Source organism: Suncus etruscus, chromosome 17 (genome assembly GCF_024139225.1).
Source record: "Suncus etruscus isolate mSunEtr1 chromosome 17, mSunEtr1.pri.cur, whole genome shotgun sequence".
NCBI classification, from domain to species: Eukaryota; Metazoa; Chordata; class Mammalia; order Eulipotyphla; family Soricidae; genus Suncus; species Suncus etruscus.
Genome location: NC_064864.1, coordinates 36333188 through 36356396, shown reverse-complemented (window position 1 = coordinate 36356396; position 23209 = coordinate 36333188). Strand labels below are relative to the sequence as shown.

The window sequence follows — 23209 nt, the reverse complement described above, 5'->3', positions numbered from 1 at the left end:
TAATATCTGTAGTTCCATATACTGACCACGTACATGAATTTGATCTTTATGATAATCTTGTGAAGTTATCAGTGGAGGCCTTTTTTCATTTTAGAGACAAAGAAGCAGAATTTAAAGGATAATTGGTTCAAGACCACAAATAAAAAAGTTAAATTCAGAGACTAGAGAAATAGTACAATGGGTAGGACACTCAACCAACAGGTTCATTCCTGGCATCCCATATGGTTCCCAGGAGTGATTCATGAGTGCAAAGCCATGAGCATCATCCAGTGTGGAAAGAAAAAAAAAATAATAATAATGTATACATTGCCCACGTGAACCAACTTCATGGATAGTTGTAGAACCTAAAATGTTTATTTCAATTACAGTCTACATTTCATGCAAGTTCAGACCACTCTACTGTCCTCATGTGCCTTAAGCCTCTTTCCTATCTGCTGTTATTTCCAGAGAGAAGAAGAAATGTGACTTCTAGATTCACAGTTTGGAATCTGAAAAGATAGATCATTGACATTTCCCTCAGGAATTCCAATCCCTGTTCTACTCTATTGGGCTCTCATGTTGTCTCAGACTCAGAACACTCAGTATGTCCTTGGACAGTACTTCCAGTCATGCTAATTTCCTACTCTTGCAGGAAAGACCTTCTGCATTATGTCTAACTAAACACAAGAAAAAAAAAAGTGATTTGGAGGCTTCTGACTTCCTCATGGACTTTTTTTTATGCATGCAGTCTATACCTTCATCTGTCTGGCTTCCAGTTCTTTTCACCTATATTGCCTGCTCTAGTAGCCCCAGGTGAAATAAATGTTAAGAATTTTTTAGTCTTCTCTACTAAAGATGCTTTAGAGCGAAGATTATTGATGTAGGCTTAGAAGGAGGTTTGACTCAATTTGGGGGATAACATATATCCTTGATCTAGATTTCATGAGAACACAAGATCAGATCTAGATGAACTTTTGAAGATTTCCTTGATTTCTGTCAGATCCTTATAGGTTTTCTTCTTTATTACTCCTCAAGCAGTTAAAAATGGTAATTTGGGGGGGAAGTAAGGGGTCACACCTGGCAGTGCTCTTGTGGTGCTCTGGGCTTAGTCCTGGATCCAAACTCAGGGATCACTCTTAGTAGGTTCTGGGGACAATACATGGTGCTGGGAATCAGGTCTAGATCAGCTTATAGGCCTATCAGCCCTATATATATCATATAGGGCAAATGCCCTTTCTATTGTACCATTGTTTTAGCCCAGTAACCATTTTCTTGACTAAGCTTTATGTCCATCCTTTTTTTTTTGGGGGGGGGGGGTTTGGGTTTTGGGTCATACCCAGCAGTGCTCAGGGGTTACTCCTGGCTCTGTGCTCAGAAATCACTCCCAGCAGGCTGGGGAACCATACAGGATGCCAGAAATAGAACCTGGGTTCATCCCAAGTCAGTCGCTTGTAAGGCAAAGGCCCTACTGCTGTGCTATTGCTCTGGCCCCATGTCTATCTTATTTTTGAACCAGGCTGGTATCCTCTGAGGTTACTCCTACCTCTGTGTGTAGGCATCACACCTAAGTGCTACTCATGAAACCATGTAATGCCAGCAATTGAACCAGGCCCTTCTTCAAGGAAAACTTGAATTCAGCCCATTGAGCTTTCTCTTCAGCCCAGCCTTCTGACAGCTATGTGATTTTGTGTCTTTTATATTAAAACAAATATTGGACATATCCAGCACTTAAGGGAGGTTTTCTCTGGGTTATTTTTATTAGTTATTTAAGTAATGAGTAAATTGCATAGTTTTTTTTTCCTTAATGCAGTTTTTACAAAATATTTGTATTTCTCAACAATTAGAGGCTCTGTTTAGTAAGTCTTAAATAACATTTATTTGGTATTTGAGCCCAGCATGTGTTTAGCTTACATGCTTTTAGGGAAAACTTTATAGTTGGGTATAGGACAAAATATACACAGTAGTTTTTGATCCTAGGTTACTTAAATTTGATGAGATCTCCTTCTGTGGTTAGATTAGGGGGGAAAATGAAAATCTTCCATGTTCTTCCCCCAAAGCATCTTCTAAGCACCAAGTGGTCCCCAGCATCACACGGTCTAGACTTGGAAATGATCTTGGGTGTGAGCCTGAGTGCAGCCCATGTGGACCACATAATCCCCAGCACAGCAGAACCAAAGGAGCACTGTATCTTGGAGCACTTATGTTGAACCTCCAGCCCTAGGCCACACAGCCACACAGACACACACACACACACACACACACACACACACACACACACACACACACGACACTTTATTGAGTAGGTTGTTGCAGACTTTTGGATGGCCAAGAAAATCCATGGAAGAGATTTCTTTACTAGCAGAAGCTTTACTTACTATCAGCCACCAGTCATGACCTCTGACACTCAGAGTTGATTTTCATCAGTTATGTTCATAAAATAAAGAAATTTTTGTGCTTTCTTCTTCTTTGACATTCAAGGTTCTAATTAATCCCTACTGTTTCTTTGCTCACCACTGTGCCTTAGAAGAAGTACCTCTTTCCTCAGCTGGAGACTTCAATTTACACATTTGATACTGTCTTTCTAAGTTAAGCACTTTAGTCAGTCCTTTCTATGGTAAACAACAAATACGATTTATTCCCTTTTCCTTATTTTTCATCTGGCTAGTCACCAGACTGAGAGAATATTACTCACTTTTTTGAGTTTCTGTTCCAGGACAACCAGGCCTGTGGAAACTTGATATTTTAATTTCTAGGCTTTGTTAATTTTTTTTTTATAAACTCATTTAACAGAGACCCACTAACCACAACTCATTTCTTGGTTGCTGTTAATAGAATGCAAGAACTTTATGAGGATATCCTCAAGCATTCTGATGGTGATATTTGGAAGCTCTAGTCAGCACCCTGATATTCAGGGTATGTGCTTGGTTCTTGTTCCACTGTTTGAATTAATATGGCTCCAGATCTTATACCAAGGCTGTGATCAGAGTCCACTTAGTCCATAATCAGAAATATTCTCCAAATCATTGGTATATCCTTCTGTATTTTGCTTTTAATGAATTATTTGGGCTTTGTTATTTATAGCTATTTTATCAGTTCCTGAAAATTATCTCTATGAGTTGCAGGACATTCTTCCTATTAAAACTAGATACTTAGAAAAAAATCTAGTATGGGGAAACCTTTAAAGAAGTAGAAAGACAGCCTTTATGTCTTGTTGACACAGCTTTTTTTTTTTACTGCTTCAGCAGCTTCCTGTTAAAGAGCCAACTAGCATCACTTGGCTTTCCTGTCCCAGGAACTCTGGTGAGATTCCTGGAACCTTCATCTTCATACTTGATACAAGGCTCTTCCTCTGCTTGCTGGGATTTTTACTACTTTGCATCTTCACAAACAGTGGTTCTTCTGCAGATACTGAGCTCTACTATATGACAGTCTTTATACACTGACTCTAGCCCAGGCCATCATCTATGTTCCTTGTCTTTTCTTTGTCAAATACCTTATATTGGATCCATTTGGAGCCATTTTTCAAAGGTAGGGCTAAGTCTTTGAACCTAAACCATGCGATTGGCCTAGAAGAAATGGTCATACTTGGAGTATGACCAAGTATCAAGTAAACAATTACTTTCAGGGAGTTTGATCCAAGTAGATAGTTGTCTCTCTATGGCAAGTTAATAGATAGGACCACTTTAGAATATCAGGCCCTTCAAATGGTCTGATTTCCAGATGCTTTTCATCCTGGTGTTTTGTAACTACACCAGTAGAAGGGTATATTTAGAAGAAACGAAGCAGGACATGCAGGTAAGATTATATATGAATTATAGCAAAGCACAGAATGATTATGTTACCACTGCTTTTATAGCTGTTTGATGTCCCCTAGCACTTGTTCATTGTTACTACAGTGTTAGTATGGAGATTACTTTGTTGGTAGAATATATTCTAAAATATTATTTTAATTACTCATAATATGTTGCTTCTGGTTAAAATAGATGGGGCCAGAGAGATAGCATGGAGGTAAGGCGTTTGCCTTTCATGCAGGAGGTTATTGGTTCGAATCCTGGCGTCCCATATGGTCCCCCGTGCCTGCCAGGAGCAATTTCTGAGCCTGGAGCCAGCAATAACCCCTGAGCACTGCTGGGTGTGACCCAAAAACCACACACACAAAAAAATAGAGAGCTAATTTGTTCTATAAACATATGTCAACTTAGCAGTGTGATATTACTATTGCTTTTTTAAAAAAATCCCTTGGGGCCGGTGAGGTGGTGCTAGAGGTAAGGTGTCTGTCTTGCAAGCGCTAGCCAAGGAAGGACTGTGGTTCGATCCCCCGGGGTCCCCAAGCTAGGGGTGATTTCTGAGCGCTTAGCCAGGAGTAACCCCTGAGCATCAAATGGGTGTGCCCTCCCCAAAAAAACAAAAAAAAAAACAAAAAAAATTGATCCCAGTCATAGAGTTCTTATTAATTTGTTAAGTATAGTGAAGTGCTTTGCCTATGCAGGACCCAATGCAGTAGAATAACCAGAAATATTGAGAAATATTCCTTTTATATTGTTGCTGAAATTCTGATAATATAAATTCATGTGAGACTGCTGTGAATGCTCTTCTTGGTACCTACTTTGGGTTTCCTTTTTCTTAATTATACTGCATGATCCATAAATAGTACTTTCTTCTCTTGGGCAAGAGTAACTTGTAAACATTTACGAAGAATCATGTCTATTTTCTTGCAGTTGAACTGGCAATGATCATGGACCGTTTGTATGGTGGCGTTTGCTATGCTGGCATTGATACGGACCCAGAGCTTAAGTACCCCAAAGGTGCTGGCCGTGTGGCATTCTCCAATCAGCAGAGTTACATTGCTGCCATCAGTGCTCGATTTGTGCAGCTCCAACACAATGACATTGACAAACGGGTAAGCAGATTCTCAGGGTGTAATTGTTACAGGATAAAAATGGATTGTTCTATGGGCTTCTGAGGGGGGGGGAAATGCACCTCGTGATCCCTTATGCACTATATTACATGCATAAGCCACAAGACCATCTAAGTTGCCTGAAAAAGAAAACACTTGCGTATCTAAGACACTAAAAAACTTTCTGCCTTACTTTTCCCCAGGGTGATGTTACACTTAGCAAAATAACCCTGCAGAATTTTGGAGACCAAATCAGTGCTGTTCAAAAGATGATGCCAACAGTGTATTAGTGCAGGTTGACAATTGGTGACCTGTCTTGCATGCACAAGACCCCAAGTTTGAATCCTGGCACCACCCATGACCTCCTGAACATTGTTAAAGTTTCTCTGGAGGCCTACAAACACTACTGGATGTAAGCCTGTTGGCTGCCAGCACTTCTGGGCCCGAACAGCACTGAAGCATCTCTAACCTTGTCCAGTCCAGTTGGCTAGTATTCCCAGAGTGATCCCGGAGCATTGCTTGGGAAGCCCAGTAAAGAAGTAAAAAGGTATAGGCAAACTTGGGGTGACATTAACATTGATACTCATGGGTATGGATAACATTTCAGGGCCATACCTCATAGTCCTCAGGGCTTACTCCTGGCAGGACTTAGGAGACCATATGTGGAGCCAGGGATTGAATTCAGATTGGCCTTGTGCAAGGCAAGCACCCTACCTGCTATACTATTTCTCTATTCCTGACAATAACATTCCAAACTTAGAGATGTCACTTTGCAGGATCACACACAGAAGCAGTGATTGAAGCCGGTAGTCCCTCTGCCTCCAGCCCCTTGTCAGCTTCTTGCTTACCCACACCACAGGTGTAAAGGCATAACCTGCCTTTTTGCTCAGGAATGTTACCTGCCTGAATCATTCACATTTGCTGTCTCTGACCTAAAGATAAGATAGAGTTGTAAGGATTACTTGATTGAAGACTTAAATTGGTTTAAGTTCTTAAATCCTAATTCTCCCACTTTTTAGAAGCTTGAGTAGAAGTTAATCTGGGGCCCATATTAATAGGCTAGAAGAAAAATTAGGAGGGGCATTCTCTTCTGGAAACACCTGTATCCCAAGTTAGGATGTCTGATTTCTTTTTTATTTTTCCCCCAGATGTCTGATTTCTATCTTTTATTAAATAGGATTCATTCTTTTTCTCCTTTCTTGTATTTCCTGAATAAAATTTTATTTTAAAAAATGAAAAGGAGGGGCCGGTAAGCTGGCTCTACAGGTAAGGTGTCTGCCTTGCAAGCGCTAGTCAAGGAAGGACCGCGGTTCGATCCCTTTGTATCCCATATGGTCCCCCAAGCCAGGGGCGATTTCTGAGTGTTTAGCCAGGAGTAACCCCTGAGCATTAAACGAGTGTGCCCCCCCCAAAAAAAACAAAAATAATGAAAAGGAAATATAGGAGAATGATATTTTTGTGTTCCTCTTCTTGTGCATTTTTACAATGGTTTTCAGCCTTTCAGGATGTTCTGATCTAGAAAAATAAACTAATAAGTAAGTTCTGATTTGAAGTTCTACTTATAATCTGTACACTCATCTCTGACTGACTTAGAGTAGCTGACTTTGGTTCTTCCCTTCCTCCTTCTCTCCCTCCCTTCCTTCTTTCTCTCTTCCTTCCTCCCTCCTTCTCACTTTCCTTCTTTTCTTCCTTCCTTCCTTCCCCTTCCCTTCCTTCCCTCCCTCCTTCCTTCCTTACTTTTGTGGGCCCAAAACCTAAAATAAATAAATAAAAACATTTATGTTGAGATATTCTTAGTATTCCTGCCCCAGTGAGGGGTCTTAAGTTAACAGTTGTAAAGACACAGTGTTCCTCTTAACTAACTGGGGCATGTTAAGGCAGTTTTTGTGGGGTTTATGTCCTCCCTTCTCTGAGTTTGTTTGTGAAGACAAGGGCACTGGAAATCACACACAAGGGTGCCACCTGCCAGTGCTGCTAGAATTCATCCCACTTAGTAGTGGGGTGATGCTGGGGACTGAAATTGGGCCACGAGCCTGCAAGGCAGAGCTGTGCCATTGAGAGCTCTCTTAAGCCTCTATATTACTGTATTCAGGAATGGATGAATGTATCTTGTTACATATGCCAAGGTTCGATGCTCTTTATGTTTCAAGATTTTGAGCACATCACATAAAAAGGTTTTCCTAGATTTTGTATTTCTTTACAGAAAAACAACCAAATAGGGCCAGATGCTACAGAGGGTAGGGCAAATGCCTTGTACGCAGCTGACCTGGATTCAATTTTTCTGGTACAAAGGATGGTTGAATCTAGGCTGAATTCAATCTGACATCCCACATAGTGCCCTGAGCCTGCCAGGAGTAATTTCTGAGTGCAGAGCCAGGAGCAGCCCTGAGCAAAGACAGATGTAGCCCCCAAACAAAAAACAAACAACAAAAAAAGAAGTGGCCTACAATAAAAGGCCTATCTGACTTCTTTCTAGCCTGGGCAAACCTTTTCTTTTTCTTTCTTTCTTTCTTTTTTTTTTTTTGTTTCTGTTTGCTTGTTTGTTTGAGGGGGCATACATAGCGATGGTCAGGGCATAATCCTGGCTTGCTCTGCAGCCAGGCATAACTCCTGCCAGTGCTTGAGGGACCATACAAGCCACTGGGGAGCCAACTTGGGTCAACCTTTGCATGCAAAGAATCTTACCTGCTGTACTACCACTGCAGCCACAAACCTTTACATTTATCCTGATTGAATGTCTTGATTAGATATACTCTCACTTGACCTCCTTTTCTAGCCTATTCACTCAAACTCATCCAAAATCCTTGCTTCTGCTCAACTTTTGGCCACCTGTAAGCTGCTTTGCCCACTATGGTATCTCAGATACTGTCCTGGTATCTTGAATGTTCCTGTCCCACAAGTCACACTGCTGCACAGATCATTCTATAGGTTCCTTGTATCCTTGTCTGATCTCTAGCTTTTCATTTAAACTGAGTCTCAGTTTGGTTAATGTGCTCCTTCTAATTCCAATCTTCTTCCAAGAGGGAGTTCTGGCCTAACTGTGAAGCCCTCCCAACAGTATCTCCTTTCCTCTACCAAGAAAAGGTTAGACATTTGTTTACTTAGATCTGTCACTGATAATAAAATAGTGACAGATATTTTTTCCAGTTCTTTTGAAACAACAGTGTCAACATTGAGATCGATTTATGAAAGTATGTTTTTTTTTTTTGTCTACTATTTTAAATGTTTTTTTTCTCTTGTTTTTGTTTTTGGGCCACACCAGTAGCACCCTGGGGTTCTGTGTTCAGCCCTCCTGGTAGTATCTGATAGGGTCCTGGTAGGAACCTGGTAGGGAGGCTGAAATTCAACCTGGCAAAACAGATACCCTCCTCAATGTACTATTGTACCTACCCCAAATGTGTTATTTTCTTTATCCAGCTTTGTATAGCCATTTTGTATCCCCAAGGTTCTCTCTCAGTTTTCCTTTTCTTTATTTGGATAATGCATGTGGTGTGGGTACAAGTGTCCCTGTAGGAGTTTTTGCCTTCTGTGTCTGCAGCTCCATTCAAGTTAGTCAGCTTGTCAATTTGATCAGTTATTGGGGTTTTAGTGTTCTTAGAGCAGTACTGTGGTCTCCTTAGATTGGTGTCTTCAATAATAGCTTAATGGTAGTTCAGGCTAAATGACATTTAGTTAATAGAAACACATATAACATTTTCTTGTTTTGATTTTGCTGTTTTGTTTTGTTTTGTTTTCTCAAATTTTGGGGCCATACCCAGCAACTCTCAGGGGCTAGTCCTAGTTCTGCACCCAGGAATTATTCCTGGTAGTGCTTGAGGGACCACATGAGATTTTGGGGATTGAACTCAGGTCAGCCACATGCAAGGAAAGCACCTTTAACTGCTGGATTATCTCTCTGGCCCCCTTCAACATCTTTTTAACAGTTACATATTTGTATATAGGGGAAATAGAATTAGTTTGGATAGTGATTCAAGTATATAATAATAGTATAAGTACATAAGGCATTAGGATATAGTAAAAATTATAAATATATTTAAGAAAAATCTCTCATAGGAAATATAATATAGTAAAGGAGGGATGCCTAGATCACCTTTGAATGCAGAGCCAAGGGAGGAGTAGGGCAGAGATGAAAAGAAATCAAGGCAGGAAGGAAGAAGATAAGAAAGTAACAGGTGAAGGGGGGTCTGAGCTTTGGTTGATGGGAGAGTGGTCTAACTATACATCCAAAGCACAGACTCTACAGCACTGAAAACATGAGATCTGAGCTGAACCCACAGAACTTTATAATGTTCTCTAGCAGTTGGTGAGGTTGACAGGATATGGGAGCACTGGTGATAGGAGTTGACACTGGTGGTGAGATTGGTGTGGACATATGCCTAAAAACTTAACTAGCATAGGGCTGGAGTGATAGTGCAGTGATAGGGTATTTGCTTTGCACACTGCTGATCCAGGACGGACCTGGGTTCGATCCCAGGCATCCCATATGGTCCTGCAGGCCAGGAGTGATTTCTGAGTGCATAGTCAAGAGTAACTCCTTAGCATCACCGGGTGTGGTCCAAAAACCAAAAAATAAATTAATAATCAATAACTTTGTAAACCACAGTTTTTTAAATTAAAATATTGTCAAGAAATTCTCATGACACTACATTATTGTTCTTTTTCTTTCTGTTTTTAATATAATGGTTGTAAGGACTAGGTTCAAATGAATTCATTGCTCAGTATGTTTAATAGTTTCAAAATTAATTCACTGGCAAGTTCAGATAAGTAAATTCAGTTGAGTGAATCCAGTTGAGTGGGACAAAATAATGACTGTTCTTTAGTTTAGTGCTTCTTAAATACCATCATCATAATCAGGCTACTTCATTAATTTAAATGGTCAGAGATACTGCTTTACTCTTGTCCTTTAGGTAACAGAGTTCATTGGTAGCCATCTAACACGTGCACATTTGTGGCCATTTTCAGTCCTAGTGCGTGTCATACCATTTGGGTAAGCCTCTGCTCTTACTCAAGAGTCAATATCTTGAATGATGCTGTTAGAACAGCTTTGCAGCAGTGGCTCCACTAATCAGTCTCTAAAGCAGCACTATTGACTTTTTCTGATTTTGCCTTTTCTCACTGTTTTGCTGTTTTGGAGGTCCAATTTTTTGGTTTCTAGTTCTTTTCTTTATTTGTTTGTTTGTTTGGCCACATCCTGCAGCATTCAGGAGTTACTCCTGGCTCTGTCCTCAGAAATCGCTCCTGGCTCAGAGAACCATATGGGATGCCAGAGATCGACCCCACATCTGTCTACCACTCCAGCCCCGGTTTTTAGTTCTTATTACAAAGGTGTGTCTGGTCTAGAATATTTTCAGCTACGGAGACAAGTCCTGGTTTTCATAGTCCGCTCTGCCAACCAAAAAAGTAGAGGAGGGCCCGGAGAGATAGCACAGAGGTGTTTGCCTTGCAAGCAGCCGATCCAGGACCAAAGGTGGTTGGTTCGAATCCCGGTGTCCCATATGGTCCCCTGTGCCTGCCAGGAGCTATTTCTGAGCAGACAGCCAGGAGTAACCCCTGAGCACCACCGGGTGTGACCCAAAAACCAAAAAAAAAAAAAAAAAAAAAAAAAAAAGTAGAGGAAAGCCCACCTTCTCTTAGTTTCTCTTTATATAGACTGATTAAAAAAAAAAGATTCATACTTTCTTCCCTTCCTTATTTTTTCCTTCCATCCTTCCTATGTTTCTTCATGTAGGTCCTATGCATTTATTCAAGGGAGCATCTTTAAGATTTATGGTTTGGTTTAATTCAAAGTAATTGATCATTTTTGTTACACTTACAAAAGTAAAATTTTTGAGGGGATATTACTAGACTAGAATAAAGTTACTAGTTTCATACTGGTCCCTACAAAGCAGAAAAAATGATACCTAGAAGATAGAGGATTTGGGGATTAGGTTTTTTCCTCTCAGCCTAATAGAGTTCCAGCTGTCAGTGTTGCAGATGAGAAGTATGAGGTCAGTCTGTTTCTTTCATTGGTAGCAGATAATAACTAGATTTTGTCTCTTGGAAGCATGTAATATATTTAGTGATTTGACAGAATATACCTATTGGTATTTTTTATTACCAGACCATGCTCCATCTGTGGTATGTCTTACTTTTGTTTCTGTTTTTATGTCCATTCCTGATGGTGTTCAAGGTTTGTGTTCCAGCTTCAGTCCTGCAGGGGGGACCATGTGGTGCTGAGAATTGAAGCTGCGTATTCTGTATGCAAAGAATACACTCATCTATTGAGCTTTCTATTTTGCCCTTGGTGTTATTTTTAACATCAACTTTAGGACTTTAGTCAGATTATTACCTTTTGTTTCGTTTTATCTTATTGATGGGGGGTGTGCTTAAAATTAAGTCTCAGCTGTGCTCAGGTCTTATTTCTATTTCTATATTCAAACATTCCTGGCGGTGTTAATGGAACCATAAACCAGGGATTGGACCTCAATCAGCTACATACAAAGCTAGTGTCTCTTCAACCCAAGAACCTTATTTTCTTTTTGCTTTCTATTCCTCTGTAACTTTTGTCATTCATATATTATGTTCTCCTGGATCTGGTATATAATTTCTTAGCTTTACCTCTCATTCTTTATTTTTGAATATTTTTCAGATCATTGAAATATTCCTACCACTTGATAGTCTCGGTCATGAAAGTGAATCTGAATAGACCGTTATTCATTATCTATTGTTACCTCCTCGTCTGAAAATCCATTTAGTTGCAGAATCATATTGGAAAAGGGAGATAGCTCTCCTCTGTAAGCAGGAGGCCCAGTTCAATCCCGACCACTGATAGGAGAAGCTCGTAAGCCCCAAACTAGAAGTATTCTCTGCTTAGTGTATTCAGTGCTTAGTATGCCCAAAACTACTCCCTACACCCTCCACAAAATCATCACATATAGTCATTTTTATAATTTCTTTTTTCCCATTCCACCTAGGCTTTTTAATTTCATAATAATAGAATCATCTGAATATGCACAAAATTGTAAAGGAGACTGTAGTGAATGAAATATGTCATCCAATCATAATGTTCAACATTAAGTGTCCTATCATCTGATTTCAGTAGTTACCAACTTGGCCAATCTTCTTTCATATATACATTTACCTACTTTTCCAGCCTCACCCCAGATTTATTTCATTTTTATTTTTCACTTTAGGGCCCATACCCAGCAGTGTTCAGGTGATCCTCCTGGCTTTGTGCCCAGGAGTGACCCTTGAGGGGGACTGTATGTTGTGATGGGATCCACCCATGGTGAGCCACAAGTAAGGCAAGCACCCTGCTTCCTGTACTATCTAAAAGTATACCCCCAGATTATTTTGAAATATATCCCATGCTTTGGGTAACTTTATCCTGAAATAGTTCAGTAATCTAGCTTGTGTCCCAAACAGTTGTTCTTTGTTTTTTGGTTCCAGGACCATCTGGCTGTGCTCTGATGTGCTCGTATGACCACACAGTTCCAGAAAGCAAACGTGGGCCACCCACTGGCATGTGCTCATGCCCCTTGAGCTGTCTCTCTGGCCCAAAAGAGAGGGCTCAAAACCAAGCAACACATGGTCCCCCAAGAACCAACAAGAGTAATTACTAAGCACAGAGCCAGGAATGAGTCCTGAGCACTGCTGCTTTAGCCCCAAAACCAAAATAAAGAAATAAAATATTTATTATAAAATTAAAAAAAAAACTGGGAGCTAAAGATAGTACAGATGATACGTTTTCTTTTGCTTTGCCCATGAATGATTTTTGTTCTGTCTCTGACATCCCATAAGTTCCCCTGAGTACCACCAGGAATGATCACTGAATGCAGAGTCAGGAGTAAGTCCTGAGCATAGCTGGGTATGTGTATATATACATATATACATATATATGTTATATATAAGTTGTTTTTTAATAACCATATATGTTATAAATGGCTCTTGACCATGTCAGCTGTTTTTTTTAGATGAGTGTGAATATGTTCAGACCAGTCTTCTCTCTGACTCCATTACCCCTTCTTCTAGGCTAATGGAACTTAGATATGATTGCTGAAGCCCCCTAGTGTAGACCTGCGCCTCCTGGTAGCTCCTCAGCTTATGGTTTGAAGATAAATGGCCACCATCAGGCTGCTAGTTCCTTGCATGCTTCTGTTTCTGCCAAAATGAGTACTGTGACCTAAACCTACCCACCAAAAAAAAATTTTTAATTGAATATAGAGGTTCCATTTAGGTAATTTAGTGGTAGAGTTCATCCCTTGCATGTAAGGCCCTGGATTCAATTCCAAGCACCATATACACACAAATTAAAAATAAAATTTCCATATGCTCCAGCAGTTCTTCTCTGAAATGTATACTCGATAATTAAAAACAGGTAATCAGGGATAGAGAAATAGTACTGGTTTATGCATAAGGGGTAAGGCTTCTACATAAGAACAACTCACATTTTATCCTTGGCCCCATATGTTGTCCCCTGAGAATGGCCAGAAATAGTCTCTGAGCACAGTGCTAGGAATATGACCTGAGCACTTCCAGGTATGGTCCCAAAACAACAGCAAAACAGGTACTCATATAAAAACTCATATAAAAACAGATATTTATCTCTGCACACTTACTCATAGCTGCAGCATTTGCAATAACCAAATTGATCACAACAATCAATATGCTCATCAACAAATGAATGGGTAAATAAAAACTGTGAAATGCATACACAATAGGATATTATCCAGTAATAAAAAGGAATATAGTTCTGCATGCTGTAAAGCCAGACCAAAAAGGTGACTTATTATATGACCCAATTTATATAAAATATGTGCCATAAGATTCAGAGATATGGTTCAGTAAGAAAGACACTGGCTTTTCTGACCCAGGTTTGATCCCCAGCAATATGTGGTCTCCAAGCCCACCAGAAGTGATCCCTAAGCACAGATCCAGGAATGACCCCTGAGCACTGCCAAATATGAACCCGGCAAAAAAAATAGGAAGAAGAAAGAGTATAAATAAAAATAGAGACCAGGTTATGTTTGAGTTGAGGAGCAGGTCTGTGCAGGGTAGTGCAAACCATGATTTTTCTGCTTGCATTAGAGCCAGTGTCATATCTAAGACAACTGCTTTTATCCTGATGAACAGAGGAGACATATTGGCCTTTGACTCAGAGAGGGATATTGTAAAAGCAATTTATTGAAATGTCAACATATACATAAAAGCATTAACTCTGAAAGTCTGAGACTGGTGGTGAGTGCAGAGGCACATTAGAGTGTGAATTTAAAGGCCTGGACTAGAGAGGAAGCAGGAAGAATAACTGCACTGGAAAATCTCAGTGTGCAAGGCACTGTTCTGTCATTTTATTTCCCTGGGAACCTCCTTTCTCTTCAGTATGCAGATATGGAAATAGAGACTCAAGTAATTGAGATTTTCTTAAGGGTGCAGAGCTCTTAATGTGGCTTACTTTCAGCCAGGCATATGACCTCAGACCACTCTGGTTTGAATTCTGATACAGAGGTGAATGTGAGAGATATCGAGAATGATTCTGAGTAATTTGTCAGGTGCAGAAGGGTTTAAGTGGAAGGGGACTAGAGCCACAGGAAAGGCATTGCTCTCTGGTACAGTCTCAGTGGGCTTCCAAGGAGAAATGTTGGAATAGTCATTGGGCCTGTAGGATGCTGTAGGATGCCTGCCTGAAAAGTGCCTTCTACAGGGAATGGAAAGTGTCAAGTTCTAGGCATGCCCTGTGTTTCCTGCCTTCCCTGCTGCTGATGTAAGCCCTGAACTTGGCTTCTCTTCCTGTAGCTTCCTCTCAATCACACTCAAAATTCTCCATCCTCTACACCTGGACTCTGCTAGAACCTGAGGGACTTGTGTCCAGTGGTACTCTGAGTAGTAAGCAAAGTGTCTTCTGTCAGAGGGTCATGACTTCACAGACCCTACCCTTCAGCCTCCCCCCGCCCCCAAGGACTCTGAGGTTCGTGTACTAAGGGCCACTTCCAGGCTAGATGAAAACCTAGATGAAAACTTTTACAAGGTTCTTTTTCTTTTCTTTTCTTTTCTTTTCTTTTCTTTTCTTTTCTTTTCTTTCTTTCTTTTTCTTTCTTTCCTCTTTCTTTCTTTCTTTCGTTCTTTCTTTCTTTTTCTTTCTCTCTCTCTTTCTCTCTTTCTTTCATTTCTTTCTTTTCTTTTTTGCCACACCCAGCAGCATTAAGGAGTTACTACTGGCTCTGTACTCAGAAATTAATCCTGGCAGGCTCAAGGGACCATATGGGATGCCAAAGATCACACCTGCGTCAGCAAATGCCCTACCAGCTGCTCTATAGCAGGTTCTTTTCTTGAGGATATGAGGTGTTATGAAACCACAGTAAATTTTATTACTTCTTGCTTTTAGTTTTCATCTACTGCTTTCTTCATTTAGATTCTATAATTCCACCTGAAAGGCTATATGAAAAGTTCTTTGCTGAAACTTCTAGTTTGGAGACTATTATGGAAGATAAAGAATAATGCACTAGAAAATGTTCCCTTCAGTTTTTTTCTTTTGGGGGTCATAATAATACTCATGTCTCTGTGCTCAGGGACCACTCCCAAAAGTGGGGCACCTAACTGTGTGTTGCTGATGACTGAACCTGGATCAGTTATGTGTAAAGCAAAAGCTTTCCTTACTTCTGTTCTCTCTCTCTGGGCCTGCAAAAGTACTCATATATCTCATTCATTTAGGGACAATACCCAGGGGTGCTTAGGGATCCCTATTGCTATAGTTGGGGGGGATCATATGGGTACTGGGATTTGAATCAGGGTTGGTCGCATACAAGGCAAATGCCCTGCCTGCGATACAGTCTTCCCAAAGTATTTGTAAAGCCTCAATTATTATAGATCCTTCTTAACATCTCATTAGCCCCCATTTTGCCTTGCTACCAGTTCTGGGATTAGAGTTCTAAGGACCTTCAGCTTGGGTAGTAGCATCTTCCTTTAGCTGCTTTGCTAGTTAATGCGACTCCTCTTTCCTGCCTGTCTCCTGACAGGAATGGTTGTTCTCCTAGTGTGTGTCCTGCCTATGCCTGCTTCTGCACTTTCATCCTAGCTGACTTCCCCAGTATGTTCTTTCTCATCCCTTCTTGCCACATCACATGCTACTAGACTTTCAGATTTCAGTCCTTGCACTTCACCAACACAATTTGAGGTCAATACTGGAGACACTGTTAAATCCAAATTTCTGTCAGATTTGGGGAGGAAAATACCACATCCAGCAGTTTTCTGGAGCCTCTCCTGGCTCTGTGTTCAGGGGACAGTGTGCAGTACCAGGATTTGAACCATTGTCAGGGCTGTAGCTGCAAGCTAGGCCAACACCTTAACTTCTATACTCTCTCCCTCTAGCCACCCAAGTCTGTGTGTGTACAAAAGAGACTCATTTTGAAGTTATGCAACTACATGTACGTGCTGTACCTGCCTTACAGGTATACAAATAGAGCAAACAGAAGCAGAGCCTGGTTAAGGAGTTGCCTATAACCAGGCTTCTAGCCAGCAAGGAGTCCTGAAGCCTGTCCACTCGGTACTCTCAGCCCCATTCTCCATTAACCGAAATTATAGAGACACACCATTAATTTACTCTGTAATTTACTTTGAAAGGAAGAAACAAAAAGCAACTTGGCTAAACTTTTTTCCCTTTCCTCTTTGGGTGCAGGTGGAAGTGAAGCCATATGTGCTGGATGATCAGATGTGTGATGAGTGCCAGGGCACACGCTGTGGTGGGAAGTTTGCCCCCTTCTTCTGTGCCAACGTCACCTGTCTGCAGTATTACTGCGAATACTGCTGGGCCAGCATCCATTCCCGTGCCGGGCGGGAGTTCCACAAACCGCTGGTGAAGGAGGGAGGCGACCGCCCTCGCCACGTCCCATTTCGCTGGAGCTGAGCCCAGGGCAGAACCCACCCACAAGTACTGGAGTAGAAAACCAAGAGGGGAAAGAACGGGCACTGCCTCAGGGCGGACAGTGTTCTGGAAATCTGTGCATTTGTTCTCGATTTTTAAAGAAGAAATGGGTCTTTTTATTATTTTTTTATTATTCTTTACAGTCATATTACTGAACTCAGTGTCCAGTATAATGCAGAATTGAAGAGTGTATAATGGTACTGATTTGCACTTTGATTCACACCTTTGTCTGCTTTGTACCTTAATTTCTTCCACCTGATTTGTCCCTTGGCAGTAGAGAGACTGCCATTCTCATCAGCAGCCATCGGGTTGATGTCTGTGTGATCATTTTTGTTTGTTGTGTTGTTCTTCTGATAGTTTTTGAACTGGAGCATGCACTTATTTTCAGAAACTTAAATGAGTTGCCCCTAGGAGAAGACTTACCAAAGGTAATGCTGAGTAGGTGGCAGATGTAGCAAAAACTTCTCAACAAATCAGCAATCATTAGCAGGGGTCATTTAGAGTAAGGATAACCCTTAATGAAAATAAGCCTTTAGTTGCTCTGTTTTGACATGTAAGGATACCTCATAAACCGAATCTTTATTTTTTTTTTCCTTCATGTTTGATTTTTGTTTTGCTGAAGATTTTGGTTAGATCTTTTAGTGTTATGTAAATTTATGCTGCAATAGCTTTTGCTGCTATTAAAGTGGTATTATTAATACCATAATACTCTATTCAGGCTAAGGTATCAATTAAAAAAAAAAACCCAACAACACACTTTTGTGATTTAGGAATAGAATCAGCTGCCAACAGGAGATCAGAATAGACTTCAGAAAGTTTCAACAGAAGGGCACTATTTCTGACTGCATGTTTACTTAATCAGGTTGCTGCATGCAATAAATTTTATACCCAATGTCTAGTATAACACCTTCCCACAATGCACAAATTAAGAATCTATATAAGCTATAAAGTAATGATTTTAAAAGGATTTTTTTCATTCAGAGAATCGATGATGGACTGGAGGAAGGCATGCCTCAGTGAATGGAATGCTTCTGAGATGAGAGAGAACCCCTACAGAATTGCCTATTTTACAACCAATAGAAAACCTAGGTGTAGGATATTCTTAAAGCAAATTTGTGGATGGTAGATGAAGTACTTTGCGGTGCTCTGTTACATATTGTGCAATTTATTTTATATAGTAAAGTGATTATGTCTAACTGTGATCAAACTTAACTGTTTAAAGCCTCTGTGTCAGACATTAATGGACTTGATGGTTCCTAACTGGTATATTATTAACTAACACATGAGCTCTTAGTTACAATCTCCTAGTGCTTGCACCATTTTACATAGCTTCATACTTTGTCCAGAAAACCAAAGAGCTCATCTTAGCTTACAAACACTAGGAATATATACAGTATATAGAGATAAGTGTCAGATTGACAAACTAGGCACATTTTAAGGAAGTTGTGTGATGATGCTGATGCTAAAGAAATGTCTGTACAAACTAGAATGACGTGGACAGGGCTGGTTGTGTGAGAAATTAACTACTTAATTCCCTGGATTTATCCTGTAAGGCTTGAATAGAATTAAGACTTGCTATAGTACTACCATGGACATTTTTTTAGCATTCACTCTTGGGCTGCAGATAATAATATATATATAAACACACACAATGATTGTGAAATTCTATAAATCCTTTCTTTTTAAATCTTCCTGTGTTTTGGAATTCTGGGGACAATCTGACTGACTGGATATGACACTGCAGAATAGACTTAAGTTGCTACGTTTATTGTGCTGTGATGTCCTAGTACTTAACTGTCTTTAAGTTATTTTTTTTGTTCGTTGTGTTTGTCTTGTTTGGTTGCTTCAGTGTTTAGTTGCAATTACCAGCTCTCAAATTGTATTTTGTTTTCAAAAAAGGCAAAACAAAATAGTTTTTTATGGGATAAAATATTGCTTATTAGAATTCTCCCTTTTTGCGGTTACCTCTGGGCTTTTTGGTAATAATTGCTTTTTTCCAGCCCAGCTGTGGTCTTCTGTTTGTTTGTTTCTATGTTTGTGGGTTTTATTCATCTGTACAAGTAATTTTGTTATGCACTACTACTTTTTGTATTCTAGACAGTTTTCAAAAGTTGGCTGAAGATCTGTTTTAAGGAAAAAGGCATGCTTTCTGACCAACATGATCTTTTGCAATACCTCAATTTTGAAATATAGGAAAGAAAATGATATTTTCTAAGTGAGTTTATTCAGAAAAATATATATTAATTTAATTCTGCAAGAAAAATGATTTAACAGATGGGTACCTTTATTTTTTTCATGCTTATTTGTGTTTTTTGAAAATGAAGAAGTTAGAGCTTTATAACTAGAATATTAAAGACCATATCTAACCTACAGAAATCTACCTAATTATGTGAAAGAAGCAAAACCTTTTGAAGAAGCACCCCTCTTTCATGTACTAAAATAACAGAGATTTTTTTTTAAGTTGGAAGACTGTACAGTCTCAGGTGAAAGTGAAGGCAAGAGAAACGTTATGAAGAATCAGTTACACACAATAAAACTCCATTTGGTGCTGAAAGTTGTGACTTAGACGGTGGAAACTACTTTCCCTTAATTTGTATATTTATAATCCAGCGTTGATTGTGCTCGACTGACCAGGATTGTGAAAGAGTTCTTCTGTTTGTATTTTTTTAAAGAGAACTTTTTTAGTTTATTAAATTATAACATGTTCCCTTTTGTTTTGTAAATAAATGTGCCCCCAGTTGTTAATGTTATATTAGAAGAGAGGGCCCTTCAAAAGAAAATTATTTTTTAAAAACAGAGGTGTTCTGACCTGCAACTTGACTGGGAAGGCCCTGGGTATCACAGGCCCTGTGACAGGGCCCTTTCCTCAATGTGACACTTGAACTAGTCGATTTTTTGAAGGCTAAAACCTAACCTCGACTATTTGTTGTTATGTGCAATACTGTTTGTACTGTTTGTATAAAAAATAGAAAAAAAAAGAAAAGAAAAAAGGCATAAATCTTTATTGCAGATTTATTTTCATTGCAGACTTTAGACATTGTGATTCACTAAAATCATTTTTCTACTGTCAAATATGTACCTTTTCTTCATGCTGGTATTTTTTCAATAGTAATGTAGCCTTTGTACTGAGACAAATTTTCATTGTTATTTTTAGAAAGATTTTTTGCTAAGAAAAAAATTAAACATATTTACATATTTTTCATTTTATTTCGTATTTTCTTTAAGGAGTGCTTTCTCAATCATTACTAGAATTGTTTCTGGGAGGGACTTTCATATCTGGTCAATGTCATAATATTATTTTGTATTTTTACTTGGAATAAATTAATTTTATGATGCTAATTCTTTAAAAGTTTATTTTTTTCATTTTCAGTTATTTTTTGAAGCTAAAACCTTTGTAATATTGTTACTAAAGTGTCTAGTTTTTTGAAATGCAAAGCTTTATGTATTAACTTGCTGATGTGGTTTACAATAGTGTGACAACGATGAAAATGGTTGGTTCTGTAAAGTGATTGGAAAATGTAATGGCTACTTGGGTAATAAAATGACAGAATGAGCAGAACATGTGAGATTTGACAAGCCTTTTCCTTTATTCTAGTGGTTCAGTGTAAGACTAGGGATGTCGCAGTGGGTTTATACAACACCAGATGCAGCTAAATCAGTGGCCCAGTGATGAAGTCTTCCCTCGTCCAGATCCACAAAATGATGCTCTGCTTTTACTCTCTAGCTTCATTATATCCTGTGTATGTGTTCCAACACATGCAAATCTGCCGTCAACTGCTGTCCACATGCCAGTCCTGCCTTTTACTCAGGCCAGATCTGTCCCACACAGTGACTGGGTTCATCTGAGAATCAGAGAAGTTGGTCAGTCTGTGTAGTTAGACCGGAACTGAAGTGTCTCACCTTCAAACCGAGAAAGCAAACTTGGACATCACCACTTTATCTGGACAGCCTTGGACTTTGTCTTCCTCTACCCTTCTGACCTCTGCTGCTTGGTTGCCTCTTAGTGTAGCACCATATCTAACCACTCCGAGGATGATCTTAGTGCCATCCGGCTTCCTTTCCCAAACTCAGCTTGCCTGGAAAGTATGCTGTTAAGTCAGCATGTCATTGTAATGGCACCTAAAATTAAACAGCCACCCAAAATGAAACTGCAAAACTGGTGTTGTGTAAATAGAAACATCCAGAGACTTGCTCTAGATAAGATGGTTGTGTTGATGGCCTCTTCCAGTCACAGGGGCCACAGAGGCAAAGTTATCAATAACTGGGAGAAACAAACGTGTGTCCAGAAATAGCTCTTGGGTATGCTCTATGTATTCAGTTTTGTAAATAACCTAGATTAGATCAAGTTGTGATGTAAAATTTTAACTAAAATTGGATATTACTGGTTGGAATTTTACATTAACTACAAATAAATGATTAGGAACAGGAGAAAAGAAATGGGAAAATTATTGCTTTAGTGATATAAAGAATATGCTTAGACTTCTGCCTATTATCTTCTGTTTTATAGCTTGCTAGTGAGACATGGGCTAATGCAGGGGATACTGAATTTATGCAATTAGCAAAAAAAAACAAACCACTAGATTTAATTTTATCTCTTAGCAAAAAAAAAAAAACAACAACAAAAATAAAAAAAAAACATTTAACTGGGTAAAGCCTAAATATTTAACTATTGTGACGTCTCTTCTTGCAAAGTTTGAGTGAAGGACTATAGTCACAAATTAGTGGGGGGAAAGTATCTTTTTGTTAAATTGGCCTATTTGTATGGATTGTTGCTTTTACCCAGTTTGTATTGTATGTCAGCTAACATATTCTGTTGGTTTTTTTTTTTAATAATCCAATTTCTCTATCTCAGCTGCAATAGTGTTCCATTTTACTACAGAGTATTTTATAATCCATGCTGTTGACTTTATACCCCAAAATGGATGATCAAGAAGTGTGATTTGAGGATGTTTAAATTTGTATGACCATGATGAATAGCAACAAGTAGAAAGCTCGGGTGCTACACAGGATATTCGCTCTTCTCTTTTCTGGATATAGTTCTGTTGAGGTATAAAGTATTAGGTATTTGTATTTTTGCTGTCACAATAACCAACATAACTTCTAGAGTGTTCACAGCTAAGATCTCTGTATTTGTTTTTCAACTAACAACTAATTTTAAATGTATTGTATCTTTTACTACTTGTTCTCTTAGATTGTTTTTGCTAGTAACTCTTAACTCAGCTTCCGCCTTTGGGGCTAGGGCTAATAGTGCTTGTACGGAACCATGGAGCTCAATGCAGCTATTGCTTACAACTGCTTCAACTTTGTAGTTTGGACCTTTTTTTTCTGTAATTACAACTTATTAAATCTAGTTGTATGAAGTACTGACACTTGTCATCCTTTGCATTTGCTGAGGAGAAGCTTGGAGGATCTGGATTGCCTTGGGAACAGGTGCTTTGCAGGCTGAGCTTTTCTAGGGCGGGGGCAGATACCTGGACAGCACCTCACTTTGTCTAACACAAATAGTAGGACCATTTGGGGTGTCCCAAACAATAGTAACGGTGGGTAGGGTTCTTGCCTTTCACACAGTCTACACAAGTTTGATCCCCAGCGTCTCATGTGGTCCCCTGAGCACAGAGCCAGGAGCAAGTCTGGAACACTGCTGGGTGTGACCCCTAAAATCAAACCGAACATATTTTGTTTTGTTTCCAGAACAAAGGAAACCAAACAAAAGAGGAGGTAGAGTTAGTATGGGTTCAGCACTCTGACACCAATTTTCAACTCAAAACCAGGTGGGGCGGTGATCAGGCGATTCTGCTCTTCCTTCCATTTCTGGCCCCAGGAGCCCATTTTCTGAGCGGGTCTGTGGGAGCCTGCAGGGACTCGAATCCTTCCAGAAAATGGGTCTCAAGTCTCTTGTCCAAGTTGGGCTGGTTTTGTGGGGTTTGCGGCGGTTTCTGGCACAGGGACTTGACTGATGCTCCTAACCTGCCTAGATGGGGTGGACAGGAGTCACTCGGAACCCCAAGGAGGCTCCTCCTGGTTGGGGAGGGGAAGAGGACCCAGAGCGGGTCATGGGGGCTTTGAGGAGCAGCCGGTTATGCCCAGAGCCCTGTGTCCTCCCAATAGGGAGGGACCCTTCTATCAAGAACAATATCACACAGAGAGCCACAACTGAACCCCACTTCCCAGGGATGGAACCCCTGGCTGTGAACCAAGAAGTAGGTAAGTGATGGTTCCTTTGTGACTAGCACCCCGTGTTAGATAACTAGTCTCCTCCACCTGCAGAAGAAGCTTGTATGGGGACCCCAGTGTAAGATGGAGGTGGGATAGCTGCTTTCTTGGAGCAACTCAGCACCTGCACGTGGGAAAACAGAAAACCCCTATTAGAGCTGCAACAGATCTCCTGGAGGTGAATAAAATGTGGACCCCAACACTGTCCAGCTGGTTATCGAGCT

At 39.9% G+C, this 23209-nt stretch overlaps 1 protein-coding gene across 4 annotated transcripts in view; it reads left to right on the top strand.

Annotated features, from left to right (window-relative positions):
* CPEB3 (cytoplasmic polyadenylation element binding protein 3) overlaps positions 1 to 22135 on the top strand; it is a 221457-nt gene extending 199322 nt beyond the window's left edge. For all 4 annotated transcript variants that reach the window (XM_049790848.1, XM_049790850.1, XM_049790849.1 and 1 more), the window contains 2 exons: positions 4698 to 4879; positions 16527 to 22135. In XM_049790848.1, coding sequence (XP_049646805.1) covers positions 4698 to 4879; positions 16527 to 16754 — 410 coding nt within the window. In that variant the 3' untranslated portion in view covers positions 16755 to 22135. The remainder of the gene's footprint in view (positions 1 to 4697; positions 4880 to 16526) is intronic.
* The last annotated feature ends 1074 nt before the right edge of the window (positions 22136 to 23209 follow it).